The sequence below is a fragment of the Astatotilapia calliptera genome, chromosome 23, assembly GCF_900246225.1.
Source record: "Astatotilapia calliptera chromosome 23, fAstCal1.2, whole genome shotgun sequence".
NCBI lineage: Eukaryota > Metazoa > Chordata > Actinopteri > Cichliformes > Cichlidae > Astatotilapia > Astatotilapia calliptera.
This window is the reverse complement of record NC_039323.1, coordinates 37169474-37184333: the sequence shown is the minus strand read 5'-3', so window position 1 is coordinate 37184333 and position 14860 is coordinate 37169474. Positions and strand designations below refer to the sequence as shown.

Here is a 14860-nt window from a genome sequence, read left to right as displayed (position 1 = left end):
TCATTCAAAAACAAATTAAGCCTCAGAGAGTGAGCAGGATACGTTAACCTTAAAACACTGAATGCACAACACACAGCGTCGTGTTTGGACCGTTACAAATAAGCACATGTGAGCTTCAGATCAATTGCTGCCAGAGGCCCCTGCTTAGTGTTTTATGTGAACCCATTTCACTCCTACAAATGGGCTTCAACTCAGTCTTCCATCAAGCCAGCTACATGCAGCCACAGTGAGGCTGAAACTTGGACTTGCTTTCAAAATAAAAGCTTCATTTTTCTGCTTTCCTAATACTAAAATTATAAAAATGGCACGTGAGTGTCCAAGTTTACCAAGTTGCTTTATTATATTTGTTGAACATTTTAAAAGTTGCATGCATCTTCTACACGCAGCAAAAAGGAAAACTGCAGTTCGTTTTAACTCGTGTTTTCAAAGTCCGTTCTCGTGTCAGTGACAGTAAAAGTGTAGAAGTGATGTCGTCTTTCGTGTTTTCACTGACAGACGATGCTTTTTGTACCTGAGCCTTTTTTTCTGGGGAGGCCTGCTGTTTGTCAAAGCAATGTTTTTCTTCAGTCTGATTTCATGACAAATCATATTTACACATATTTATCCTGCAGTGACCACACAACAACAATGTACAGTGCATGATAGAACAAACCATCCATACCATAAAACAGTCACTAACCACTTGTCTCCTTTCTAATTTTCCTCCTCCAAGGGTCGACTGTCACCTTCACACCATGTTTATCTGTACATACTCTTTTCCCCAGGGTCCAGGGTTTAACCTAAACCTCAGATAAATAGACTCTGCTTGTATTAAATAAACTCCACTGCATATCAGTGCCATTTATGACATGTGGAAATGACACATCTTCACAGTCAGACTAAACTGAATGTGGTGATTTACACAAAACTATTCTAACCCCTGTTACAGCATAAAACTATTGAACTGAGTCTATTTTGATTAACACTAATAGAAAATTGTGCTCAATTATCTTATTTAGTGTTCATACGTGTGAATCATTTCACATTATTATGAAAACCTCAGCTGTCACTTGGAAACTCAGCTAAAGCATCCAAGAAAATGCTGCAAAGTAAAACTTAATGTATTTTATCCCTGATTTCTTTATGAATAAACCATCTTTCTGCATCGTGTCTTTATTCCCTCCAAGATCTGAGAACGTTTTTGAATTGGTTAGAGCCCAAACAACATTAGCCATTTGCTGATACACTTGTTAATATGCTGATGAATGAAAACTTAAAGCAGTGACTGGAGAAACACTCTTCAACCATATCATGAGTGTTTTACATCATTTTACCACCAGAGGGCACTGTGCAACATCTCTGTAGGCAACAGGTCTTTGCTCCAATCAGCTGGCTGTTGTTTCCAGCATCAGGAAGATTATAAACCACTTGGCCTGACAATAGAACATCATCATTTTTAAATTGCACTCATTATTTTAGCAATGACTCATAAATGATGCCTGAAAAACCCCACCATTCTGTCCAATTTATTAGCAGATTATAATGTGCAGATTATTACAGACTCGGGACTGAAGCCTATAAAATCAAAAAGCATAAGGAGAAACCATTTCCCCCATTCCAATGTTTATTTTCTTTCTTTAAAGTAAGCGTTACTGTTGATGTAGCTATTCATTTGTCTGCTATCATTTTGTCGTCATTTTAATTTGAAAACTGCTAACCGGAAGTATGTTTTTGGTATAGTTTTTTTTGGGGGGGGGGGGGGTGTTGTGCTCCAAGTCTATAAAAAAGATGATACTCGCCATGAAGAGCTCATAATCAGCGTGGGGCGACATGTCGTGTTGTGAGTGTAAAGTCACGCAGGACACGGGGCAGGGCAGCATCCTCTATAGCATCCTCAACAGAGACGCTCTGTGCCCGCAGGCGCGCGAGGACACGACCGCTGCGCACCGGTGTTGCTCCTGCGCGTCCATGAGGAAGCTGGTGGCCATTCGGGCTCCACAGTCCGTGATCAGAGCAGCCTGCGAGGTGCTTCTCAAAACTTTCAGGTTCGTGAAAAACGTGCCGTGTTTTCGGGGTTTGCCAGCCGATGACCAGCTCCGACTCGTGCGCAACAGCTGGGCGCCCCTGCTGCTCTTGGGCTTGGTGCAGGACTCCGTGGACTTCGACACCGTGGAGACGCAGAAGCCCAGTCTGTTACACGAGATTCTGACGCACGACGCGGGCCGACGAGAGCGCACTGCCGGCGCCGCTCAACACCCTGGGGTGCCTCTCTGTGATGTGCAGAGTATCCAGATGTTTCTGGTGAAGTGCCGAGGACTCACTATCACCGTCAAAGAACACGCGTTTCTGAAAGGAGCGATACTGTTCACCCCGGGTAAGATTACACCCGCACTCAGGCACGAGTGACCCACACGGCTTTGTGTCATAACCCTGCTCTGATAAATATACAGGGTTGAACTAGACCTAAATCTTCCTCTTACTACAAGACACACACACACACACACACACACACACACACACACACACACACACACACACACACACACACACCTCTAACAGCATTACACACCAACGCATTTATACAGCTGTGGGTTCAGGGTGGGTGAACAGTGATTATTTAAACAGCCCAACATGTCTCCCTGTCTGTGTCCGCCTTGTTAAAGTGCCTGAGCTGGAGTGTCAGGAGTACATCCACGCGCTTCAGAGGGAGGCTGAGCGCGCGCTTTATGAGCACGTGGGGAACCGGGGGAACGCGAACCGGTCCGGCAAGCTTCGCGTGGTCCTGAGCACCCTGCGCGCCGTGGACCCGGACGCGGTGGCGGGACTGTTCCTGAGACCGCTGACTGGGACTAGCAGCATCGACGAACACGTGCTTGCTATGTTTTGTGAGAGGTAAACAGTGGGACTGAATATTTCATGCAACCATGTTATAGACTGCTACACTTTCACCGTCAGAACGTCTAATGCACTGCTCTGCTGCACATCATGATTTTTATGTTTGTGTGTGGACACTGAGGACAACAGCACATACAGTGACCTTAATAAATGACAGTGATTACCTTCTAGGATCTCCTCGTTGTTTTTGCTTGCTACATTAGGAGGCAGTATTATTCAGACAGGAGCAAACAAATCTCCTAATGGTTCTAAAGAGACTCCACAATGAGACAGCAGACACCCTCAGTAAGAACATACTGCAGTCAAGCTTTTCCCTCCACCTTCAGCTTGACATACACATCAAAAACATCCAGGTCAGACCCTAAAAATCATCTGCGGCTTGAAATCAGTGATATTAAAGCATTCATGAAAATCAGATCCAACGAGAGAGAAACAACTAACGACAGCAGACAAACACTGCTCTGCCACAGCTGACAGTTCACTCCACCTCAAGGTGGTTTTCTGAATTGCTTCCTGTTCCTTGAGAACACCAACATGATGGCTCCCAAATGTTCCTATTTTAATTTCATTTCGGCAAAATCTTCATGCAGATCTGTCAGTATCTTTTTAGAGTAACTGAAAGAGGCAGCCTAATCACATAACTGTTTTTAGAACATATAGCTGCTTCACTCACTGCTTCAGACACAAAGTTACAGCAAAAGGATAGGATCAATGTTTCTATCCTCCAAGTCTGGCATGTAGCCCACTGAATTGTGTTAAGTTATTTTCTTGGAATGAAAAAAAAAATACTGAATATTAGGGCTGTGCGATATGACCAAAATCTCATATCCCGATATAAGACATCTATTGTCCGATAACGATATAAATCACAAAAATGTAACATTTTCTGTAAATTCTATGAATCTCGGGCAGCTCGTCTTGCGGGAAGTGTTTCCAGCTGCGCGTCATGTAGCTGGAGTCGAGTGTTTTAACTGATGCATGAAACTATACATTTTTAGACATAAGTTGTTAAGGCCGCCATTTTCTTTGTGAGTATTTATTACACGCCTGTTCTAACGTTTGAGTCTAAAGTTTATTTTTTAACACCTGGCGGCTCTTTTTTTAGTTCTCATCCGTAAATAATCTGCTCTTTCACGTGATTCAGTTTATTTTGAAAGGTCTCAACAGGATCTTGAGCTTTATTGTGAAAGTTTTATGTGGAACATAAACAAGCGGACGCGCGATGGTGTTACCGTCGTCGTTGTTGCTAACCACAACCCAACACATAAAAACAGGCGCTTGTCCGTCTGTGGTTATATTACATATAAGAGAAAGAGAGAACTTTAAGAAATTAATATAGCCACTACAGTGACCATCAAAACGATGAAAAAAATATTGCCGTAAACAGTTTATTTTGCGACACCACGAAACAAACGATAGCGTAAAATGAAACGATATATATCGTTATATCGAACAGCCCTACTGAATATGCTACTATACTAAATGAAAAAAAAAAATTTTCTAAAAAATACACGACCATCACACCATTTTTTTAATGCCCTGTAGCACATTTAAACAACAGAAGTGCTTTTATATTCCAGGTCTCCAAAACACATCCAGTTTCAAAATAAAAGCTGAAATGTGCATTTTATTGTGGAAAGTAAAAATGACAGTGATTTAGTAGTTATTAAAATGTGTTTGGAGTTTGCAATTGATGACGATTCATGTCATAAATCGTGATCGTCCCTACAAGCTGCATTTATAAGTTAGTAGTATTCGTATCGGCATCAGTAATACTGGCCCTATATTTACTTGGTATCAGACCTATAGCATCATTTACAGTATTGAACAGCACTAATAATCACCCATGACTTTCTGACATAAATATTTCACTATTTAAAGATTGTCTACGTAAACCAAAGTGTATCTATAATTAGAATTACAGAGTTTTTCCCAAACTCATGAACTCCTTTTATCATATCCGAATTCACACATACGCGGCCCATCATCAACAAAAGGTACGGGTGTCAATTAAAACAGCTGTCAGCTTAGAAAGTAACACACCGGTGGTTTGGGCTCCATCTCTCTCCTCCGACAGCTTTGGTAAACACGTCTCGGCTCAGCGAGAAGCCGCTTGATGCCTCGTTTTTATTAATAGGAACCGGCGCCGAGCGGCTTCTCGTCTCCCTCCTGCTCCCAGGTGTCACGGGATGCTGCTACCTGAGAAAAAACCCAGCTGGAATTAAAGCGCACATAATGATGCTGCAGATTCTCCCTCCTGAGGCACTGCACACTCTGTGTTCATAATGTGAATTAACATTTCCTGTTGAATCATCTCCCCCGGTGCGCACTTAATTCCCATTTTTGCCTCAGCTGGAAGATGAGTTCTGTGTTATTTCAAATCCCAGGACTGGGTGTGATTATGACACGACGATCTGTACTGAACCAGCCGGCTACCGTGTCACATTGTAAAACTGGAGGGGGAGAAGGTTATCGATCCAACTTGATGTGATAGCTTAAGCTGGCTACGATGCATAGAAGTTTCCTAATGGGCTATTTTTGGGGCTGTAGCTAGCAGTTATTTTCATTGTGGATTCATCTCACAGTCAGAGCCACTCGTCACCATATCCAGGGATCAAAGAAAAAAAAAACTTTGATGTTTAGGACGATAACTTGACTGATAGCCGATGCCGATACTTGCACATTTTTCTAAAGCTTATTTTTGTTGGCATTTATTCCTATTTTTGTGGCCTATAAACCAAAGCTCTTCATCACGACACTGTCAAATCTCCAAGGGCAGATAAATATTGGCCACGGGATTGGTAATCCGCTGATCAGTAAGCCTGATATTAGCTGATAGTGATATATCATTCAACCCCTAGCTGAAAATTCTGTTTTGAGATAAACTTCAGAAAGGGGCTTTTAAAAACTTTTTCTTTTTTTTGGTTAGAGAGCAAGATGTCAAAATATTGGCTTGACCTTGTCCAGGTATTGGCAACTCCAAAAAAAGTAAGAGCCAGGCTCTTGCGGTTAAATGAATACAGTTTGAGTTACACAAGATGCAGACAGTCCTTAGAAAAACAGATCTGTATATCTGCACTTTATGAAACTAAAGAGCCTCTTGAACTACTCCCCCTTATTTTGACCACAGTGATCGTTTGACATTTCAGGGAGTTCATGACTAGAAGCTTTTCAATCTTCAAGGCTGCCGGCTCTGCATTATTAAGAGTCAGGTATCAAAGTCTACAAGCTACCAACTTCACATTTCAGCTCCCACGACAATGAGCGTATGCTGAGCACGCGCTTCTGAGCGTGTTCTCCCGGGTCTTTTCTTTCCTTCAGATACATCCTTTCAAGGCAGCAATAGACATTTTAAGCCTGGCCCTGAGTATCAGCACCACATTGTTCCAAGCATTTGCATCAACAGCCTTTTCTCCTCTCAGCTACCGAGTCTAACACCGACTAAGCTCGCCTGAGATCACTGCGCTCTCCTTTCGATGCACGATCTCACACCAGAAACAACACAGCCTGTGGGCGTCAGCGTTAAGCCTCAGAAAAACAAACCACTGTCACAGATAATAAGCCGACGCATGTGGACTCCACACAGATTAGACTTTCCTGACACACGTAACTTACAAATCAATGATCTGATTGAGGGAAACTCAGAAATTAGTGTGATATTAATCAAATCTACAAATCCATCTCGTGAAACTTATTAAATACAGATGCATATCTTATCGTGGTTTTAGGAGCTCGCTGAACATCTTTTGTTTTTGGAAGAAAAGACAGGTTTATGTAAAAAGTTAGCTGTAGAAGTCCTAGTGGTTCTGATAATATAGTATCACATTTTTTAAGGTCCTAAGAAGACAATATAAAGAATACATGAATACACCCCGCCTCTCATCCTACAGTACGACAGCCGGGGCAAGGAATAAAATACATGGACGCACTGAATGTGTCCAAACTGCTGATTATCTAGATTCCAACAGAGGTCCTTCTTCTTAGGCACACCAACGTTTTCAGTGATGAACTACAGTGCGCCCTCAAAAGGAGTACATCAGAGGCACAGCTAAGGTTGAGCAAGCACGTTAGAGAGGCGAGGCTGTGATGTGTAGCAGAGGAACAAAAGGATGCTGAATGTAGTGAAGGAGGACACGCAGAGGGTTGCAGATGATTCACTGTGGTGACAGTAGTGGTCCTTTAGTAGATCCTTAGATTTTTGCATATTTCAATGTGCATCATGTTTCTATTCAGTTTGTCAACTATGTAACCTTCTGCATTTTTAAGCTTTTTTCCAAAATTATTATGCTGTCACAGTTTGTTCTCACTGGTTTCCTGCAGAGAACTTTACGGCGGGGGGGGGGGGGGGGGTGTATACATCTCAGTGCTTTCCATAATTTAAATGTCAGAGTGAAAAAACTAAAAAAAACTGCTGTTTCTTTTTGTTTGTTTTTTAAATATGTGTAAGTTAAACCTGCTGATAATACTATACATAACCAGCTGTGTTAATTCAGTTTATTTGTTTGCCAAAATATGGTTTTGAGTCTGAATAACAGTGCTACATAACTGCAGAGCAGCCTCTCTGCTCTCCGTTTCCAAACTTCGACTAACTTCAAATAAAAACAAAAAGAGATATTAGAAGCTCAAATACCTGCTGCCATCCGCCATTTGTCAGCTCATAGAAGACAGCAACCCTGACGCTCTTCTCCTGATTACGTAAGTTCGTCTTTAACACGCTTAACGGAGCTTAATGCGCATAATTAGCATAATGATTGTTAGCTTCTTTCTACCGTGATTTAAATTAAAAATAATAATAAAAAAGTTATACGTTGTTTTTTGTAGTTTTATTTATTTCATATTTATTTATTTTTAGTTTGGTATTTTTTTTTCTAAAATATTTGGTTCATTTTCAGGTGCTTCCCTGTTTAGATTATATTTTCTTAAATCCAATGACCCCCCCCCCCCCAAAAAAAAAACGTAATTATTTTAATTTTTTATTTATTTAAATATATGTATGGTCTACTTCCATGCTGTCACATTATCTGATTTTAGCTTTGCTCACAAAGTATCATCTGTCTTAATTCATGCTTTAATTCAGGTAATTTGATGCAGCACAAATAAAGCTGACGCAGCCCATCCTTCGTGATGAATTGACCCGGTGCCGGGTCTGTTATGCGGATCATCCCCATAATAAAAATCATTTCTCGTTTGGGACAAATTAAATGGGCGTTTCCCCCCCCCCCCTCGCATGTAACCGCAGTAGTTTATCTAACAGCAGCGCGCTGCCTCACAGGGAAATGTGCAGCCCTCCATTCACCACAATTATAGCTTCCAAACGGCGAAAAGATTTCAGCTGGAGCAATTTACTGAAGATGTGTGCGATTTTTATCATGACTCAATGATCTAACCCATCACTCCACTTTTCCCTCATAATGGCTCAAATTGGTTCCTTTGCTCCCGGCATGCCTTGCGAGGATGGGTCTCTGCTAAGGGTGCAGAGCGACAAACCACCAGCAGATGGCAGCGTTTCACTTTGAATGTCCTAAGGTGGCCGCTTTGCTGCCTGCAGCTGCTAATTGTGAAACAGATGGATAGAAATTGGCTCAAAATCAGTGCAACATTTGTATTTATATATATATGTATATATATTTATGATTCTTATAAGTGGGCATGGTTTCACATACTATTTCTGCTGCCTTCCTTTAAGACATGAAAACAACAGCTTCCTTTGATAAGCCAGCCGCATCCAGAGCTGATCGATACCCAGCACTCACCTCGCAGCGCAGACATCCACACTGCTGCAAAAGTAATAAATAATTAAAGAAAGAGCCACTGTTGCAGGAAGCAGCAGTGAACTGAAGCCATCAGTGATCCATGACTGGCATCCTACACACACACACACACAGTCACTCACATGTGCCATCCTGAACCATGGTGAGTTCAGTATGACTCCAAAACTGGGTTAACAGCTGCCTGTATGTACTCTCCCAATGCTTTCAGCTCCGTCTCTCTCTCTCAAACACACACACACACACACACACACACACACACACACACACACAGCCTCCACCGCCACCTTTCCGCACAGACAATTGGCCCGGTTCTTCGAGTGGAAGGTATGTCACACAGGGCACAGAGCACCAAGCTCGGAGTAACAAGGCCCTGTGGGACACGAGGGGGGGTTGGTATACCTGCCAGAGTGAGTAATACTCTTCACCAGGGTGTGTGTGTGTGGAGAGGAGGAAACAAAACATCTGTGCATGAACAGTATGTACATGATCTGCTCTCTATCCCGACCATGTTTTGTTCAGGGATCCTGTTATTGCTGTGACACTGTAACGAAGTGAAAATGATTTTATTTGTGCTTGTGTTTGGGGGTGTGAGGCCCCCCCACCCCCTTTTTTTCCCACAGACACACACCATATGGCAACATGTCAGCTCGGATAAAAACATCTGGCGCCTTTCGGTGTTCACATATGCACAGATGATTAGAGTGTGGTTCAATGCTATAGACGTGAAGGCCACGGGGAACGTATTATTTCTCTAGTTTGGCACCAGCTCTGTGTGCGTGTGTCTGTGTGAGTCTGTGTGTGTGAGTCTGTGTGTGTGAGTGCATGACGCAGGATGCAGGATGCAGCTGGCTCCACACGGGGGGGAAAAAAGGCACTGACTCATCCAGTCCAGCTACTCTCACCTTCTTCTTCTCCATCTTCTCCAGCTTTTCTTTTCCATTCTGGGAAAAAAAGAAGTTCACACAGCCGATCTGTCAGAGAAAAAGATTCGATTCAACCATCAATCCTGAAAGTGGTTGTGTTTAAGGCTGGAGATTGATGTGTTTCGATGATTTAGGCGCACACTGATGTCATTTCAGTTTTTTTTTAAATGTTAAGTGATGTTGTGCTTTAGGTTAAAGTCAGACAAAGGTTTCCGCCTCCACACAGAACTGTGGTGGGATTTAGCAGCAGAGCTAAGACGCCTGCGTTTTAGAGACACGGGAGACGGTGAGTGGTGTCACAAAACAGCACAAGGTGCAGCAGCACCATCTGAAAACATCTGTGGTTCAATTTCGGGCATCTGCTTTAATCACTGAAGTCGATTGGACGAGACATAACCCAACCCTCTAGGTCCCCAGTGTCTGTCATTCTCTCTCTCTCGTATGTTGAACATAACAGCAGACAGTCTGGTTCCAGTCCTGTGCAAAAGATTTGAACAACCACTTAATTCTTTATATTTTGCCAGGCTTGCTTTGTACATTGGCTGCTTTTTCACTTGTTTCACTGCATCATTTTCGAGGGATTTGTTTTAAGTTTTGGTTCACTGATCAATCATTCAAACACAACAACAACACCTAAGTCGAGGGATGAACCAGTGTTGTCTATACTTAACAGATAATTTAGCAAAGAACACTTTGCTTCTAGCAGCTTGTCAAAAACACGTTATTTGTTCTAATTTCTTTAGTTGAATTTATGAAAAATATCAAGGATAAAACAGTCTGACAAACATAAAATGGTATTTTTGCACTATTAAGATGAATCCCAAAGAGCTATTAACTGAAAACCTTTCACATCTGCTGTTCATTGAAGTCTCATCAAAAATATTCTCAGTGCAAGGGTCAAAAATCCATTCTTAATGAAGGCAAACAGGGAGAAAAGGCTGAGGTATCCCAGATTATTCCAGAAATTGAGTGAATTTATTAGGTCTGGTGGAGTGATGAACCCTAATGTGGTTCAGGTCAGGATAGAGTATCTGCAGCCCTCTGTAACACACGGTGGAGGCTGTGCCATGGTTTGTGGCTGCATTTCAGCCAGTGGTGTTGGAGACCCACAATGCAATTCCACCTGGACAGCACCTCAACAGCTTCATTTTTCAGCATTATTGCAAACGGTACCTGAGTAGAAAAGCACCTAGTGTTACATTATCAGTCATGGATTGGCCTCTGCAGAGCTCGGACCTCAACATTACTGAAGCAGTGTGGGATCATGTTGACAGAGAACAGAAGAAAAGGCAGAGCTTTGAATGTCCTTCAGGAAGTCTGGAGAACTATTCCTGAAGACTCCTTAAAGACATGACAAGTGTGACTGTGCTGGAGAATAAATGTCATCATACCAAATATTGACTTTCAGGCTCATTAAATCTGTACAGTTATTTTTATACACTGTATTTCCATATACATTTTCAGATATTTCAACAAATCACTGTTTTCCTAACAAGAAATGTAAATTGCACCAAAGAGCTGGTTGGTTAAATATCCTGTCTGAATGAGCCTGACATTTGCGCCTCCTTCACATAATGCTCTGAGGAGTAAATGCTCCACTTGCGCTATAACAGCTTTAGAGTGCTCCAGAGGTGCTAGCTTCCTACTCCGACAGAAGCTGGAGATATTCCTAATAAATAACAGCTCAACTTCACTATAACATAAGTCTTTCTATTTCATTTGGCTTACAACTGCTCAACCCGAACCAGCTTCTTTTCATTGAAGACGAGTAGCCGGGGCTGAGTAACGCTGTCTGGCAGAATCTTCGTGATTCTCCCCCCGCCCCATGTGCTTTTGGGTTTTTCTCCTTCTCTCCTCCGCTGTTGCTTTGATCACAGCAAACAAGTAAATGGCTGCACTACGGGCACAACGCTCTGAGGCAGAGGAGAGTGGGAGAAGAAGAATAAAATAGTGTCTGCCTGCCTCGAAGCATGCCGAAAGACAAAGCATCCAGTTTTCTTAGAGACATTAAATGTGACAGTTTCACTGAGCAAACTTGCTTGTAGTTTCCAGTGGACTAATTCCCACTGGAAAAAAAGATCCACTTACATAAATGAAGCTGCACCTTTGAATCGTTCCTACAAACAGCCTGACACAGTGACATATATTATTCTCGCTGCAAAAATCGCACTTTGAGTCGAAACAAAAATCCTGAGACGTGTTCAAAAGGTGCTTGATAAATGCGTCTAGTACTTGAGCAACAAATCCATTTCCTGCTCTGCGTGTCTGCTGCCAAAAGTGCATTAAGGTCAAACAACAATCAGGCTGTGGAGGGGGGATTAAAGTGTTCCTCAATGCAGTGACTTGATTTAGTCTTATTCTAAAATGAGGCCGGTTCTGATTCAGTCTCTGAGTGGAATAAGGAGACTTATTGATTGTTGTTTCAAGGTTTTACGGCAGACGCGAGAGTTATGGCGGTCGGGGCCGTTATCGGCTCTCTGCCAAGAAAAGGGATCCGGGCGCCGTCAGCAAACTATGCCGGCGCTCCATAAACAAAGTGAGCTGGGTGGCATTTTTCTCTTTCTTTCTTCTTTCAGCAAACAAAACCCACTCTGCACACACAGCATACACAACAACTGAGAAGTAACATTACCATAAATGTGGTTTTATTAATAATAACAGTATCTCTTTTAATGAACATTGCAGATACATAATAGAAAATAAATCAGAAAACAGGAAAGACGTCGTCTCACGAGTCGTGAAAGTGCCTGGAATAATTCTGTGCTATATATTGTCGTTGTTATTCATCACCGTTTGTCACCGTGTCACTCGTCAAAACCACGCCAGCCACCAGAAAAGCTCCCAATTCGTCGTTGTGAAACAATAGTGCGTATCACCCCCCCCCCCCGCTAAGAAAAAGTTTGCATTCCCACGGCTTCCCAAAAGCTGGAGCGCTGAGCATCGGACTCCAGTCGAAATCTCTCTTGGATTGGACGCGTAGCATTTCTACTTTGAGAGGCGTTGTGAATAATGACCACCGGTTTTCATGAATATGGCTAGATTGTCTTCATCTTAATCGTGTTATTGTCTTGATCATATTTACACAATGCCACATCAAAGAGCACAATACACTCTAATCCGTGTTACTTTTGGCAGGAGGGACAGGTGGAGTGGATAAAAGCAGGCCTGGCTCTCAATGATTTGTAGGGTGACTGAAAGAAAAAAAAAAAAAAAAAAAAAAGAGTCAAAATGCAAAATTCTCAGTTTACAGAAAAAATCCAGGAATCATCTGAAATATAGTTTTTGAAAATAGATGGCGGGGGGGGGGGGGCAGAACACAAATGTAATTTATTGTTTAAAGATTCATAACATTGCATATTTTATGGCACTAAGTTAAACATCTATGAGATGCTGCAGGTATTTTAGTATGAGGTTAGTTTGTGTGTGTGCGTGTGTGTTTTTTTTAAAGAGATCAAATATTATGGCACAGCTGCAGGAGGAGTAAGTGCACAGGCTGCCTTCATGGGTCTGAGTCACAGGCTGCATATAGAAGATGGACAAAGCCTTTGCGTCTCAAACGTAAGTGCCAGTGCAGAAAAGCATTCCTGCTAATGGCCAGGTGGAGACGACTCCTCTGGCTGTGAAAAGAACTCAGGAAAAAATGACCGTACCTGTCGCATGAGCTGCACTCTCAGGAAACCTTTATGGTCTCGATCGCTGTGTCAAGATGATTAAATGGAATGTGGGTGAAAAAGTGCCAAATTACAACAACAGTCATCTCAAGGCGCTTTTTACTGCGAGGTGCAGACCCAAATTTGGGAGAAACCCCCCGGAAAATGGAAAGCTTCCTGTCGCCTCTCGTGAGCACACACTCGGTGACGGTGGGAAGGAAAAACTCCCTTTTAACAGGAAGAAACCTCTGGCAGTGTGAGCGTTCACGTTCCTCAGTTTCAGATCCATCGCTGGCTTGACTTGCAAAGGTTCGCAACATCAAAATACCGACATTTCAAATCTTACTATGCGAGAACAGATCTGAACTGCATGACACTGTACCAGTTTCGTGACTGAGAATGGTAGGCTTTAGCTTGCTTTGATCTAATGTAGCATCTCTACTGTAGTTATATATAAACTGAGACTGAATTAGCATTTTTTAAAATAAATTCTTGTCACTGTTAAGCATTAATTATATCGTTTGGAAGGGATTGATTCTAAAAGGCTATTGGTTTTCAGGTGGTTATTGGTCATTAGCTCAAAAAATATAATCCTCTAAATGTTACTTTCATACTAAGAACTACACATCTCATAAGTTAGCACGTTTCTGCACGGTATCTTCCGACTCATTTTGAAATGAAAGGCTTACCGCCGCTGCCCTCTGAGTGAGATGTGCAAGGCCTGTTTTTATTTATCAGAGAGCGCGCCTCAACTCACTTCCACTGACATGGTGGACGGCAAACGAATAACAGCTGTCATCTGAGAGCAAATGAATAAGTGAGATTAGCCCTGGACAGCCTTGTTTGGTCCTACAGAGGAAAGCAGGTGGACTTAATGCTTCAGGTGACCGTGGATGTCATGGCTTGCCTCCTCCGTCCGCGCTGACATCATCGATAGCTACTTCCACTGTGAAGCGCCGAGATGAGATCGACAGATGTAACGTAACAAGTCTGCCGCGCTGCTGTGAGCGGTGCGTTTGAAATGCCGAAACTCCCCTCTCCCCCCCTTTGTAACGACGAAAACACAAACGTCTTCTGTTTTTTAATATAAGGGTAAGACATTTAGTGAACGACCTATTGATTTTCGTGAGCTATGCAGTTCCACGTAAACGTTTTTCTTATTTTTTTTCTTTTACTAGATATTTCCCCAACTCCTTCTGTCAGAAATGTCATAACTTCTCTAAGCAAATATCCCTCAGTTACAAAAATAGACTTTTCTTTTTTCATAAAATAATACACATAATTACTTCTCAGTGATATAATCTTTTTGTTAAGGTAAATAGCAAGGCTGTTTTAAAAGTAAATATTGTGAGAGAAACAGAGATGTGAAGCCTAGCACCATATTCCTCAACCCCCCCCCCCCTCCCCACAACCCCCCCACCTGCACAGGTACGACTCCTCCGAAAGCATTCGATGAATTAGGGGAAACCCACTACCCCCCACCCTCCCCATGTGTTTTCTGGACTCTAAGTTTTGCATATTCTGGTTGAGGCCAGATTCTCAACCCTGAAACTCAAATCCAAATCTTACTCGTCTCCCGAAGGCTGTGACTTGTATTCCCAACCCCATTAAAAATAAAAAGAATTAACCGCCCCCCCCAAAA

General features: G+C 42.4%; 1 protein-coding gene across 1 annotated transcript; it reads left to right on the top strand.

The window, feature by feature from the left end:
- Positions 1-1751: 1751 nt before the first annotated feature.
- LOC113016481 (nuclear receptor subfamily 0 group B member 1-like) lies at positions 1752-3025 on the top strand. The gene is made up of 2 exons (XM_026159331.1): positions 1752-2353; positions 2643-3025. Exons 1-2 carry the CDS (start codon positions 1810-1812, stop codon positions 2873-2875), a joined length of 777 nt encoding a protein of 258 aa, XP_026015116.1. The 5' UTR covers positions 1752-1809; the 3' UTR covers positions 2876-3025.
- The last annotated feature ends 11835 nt before the right edge of the window (positions 3026-14860 follow it).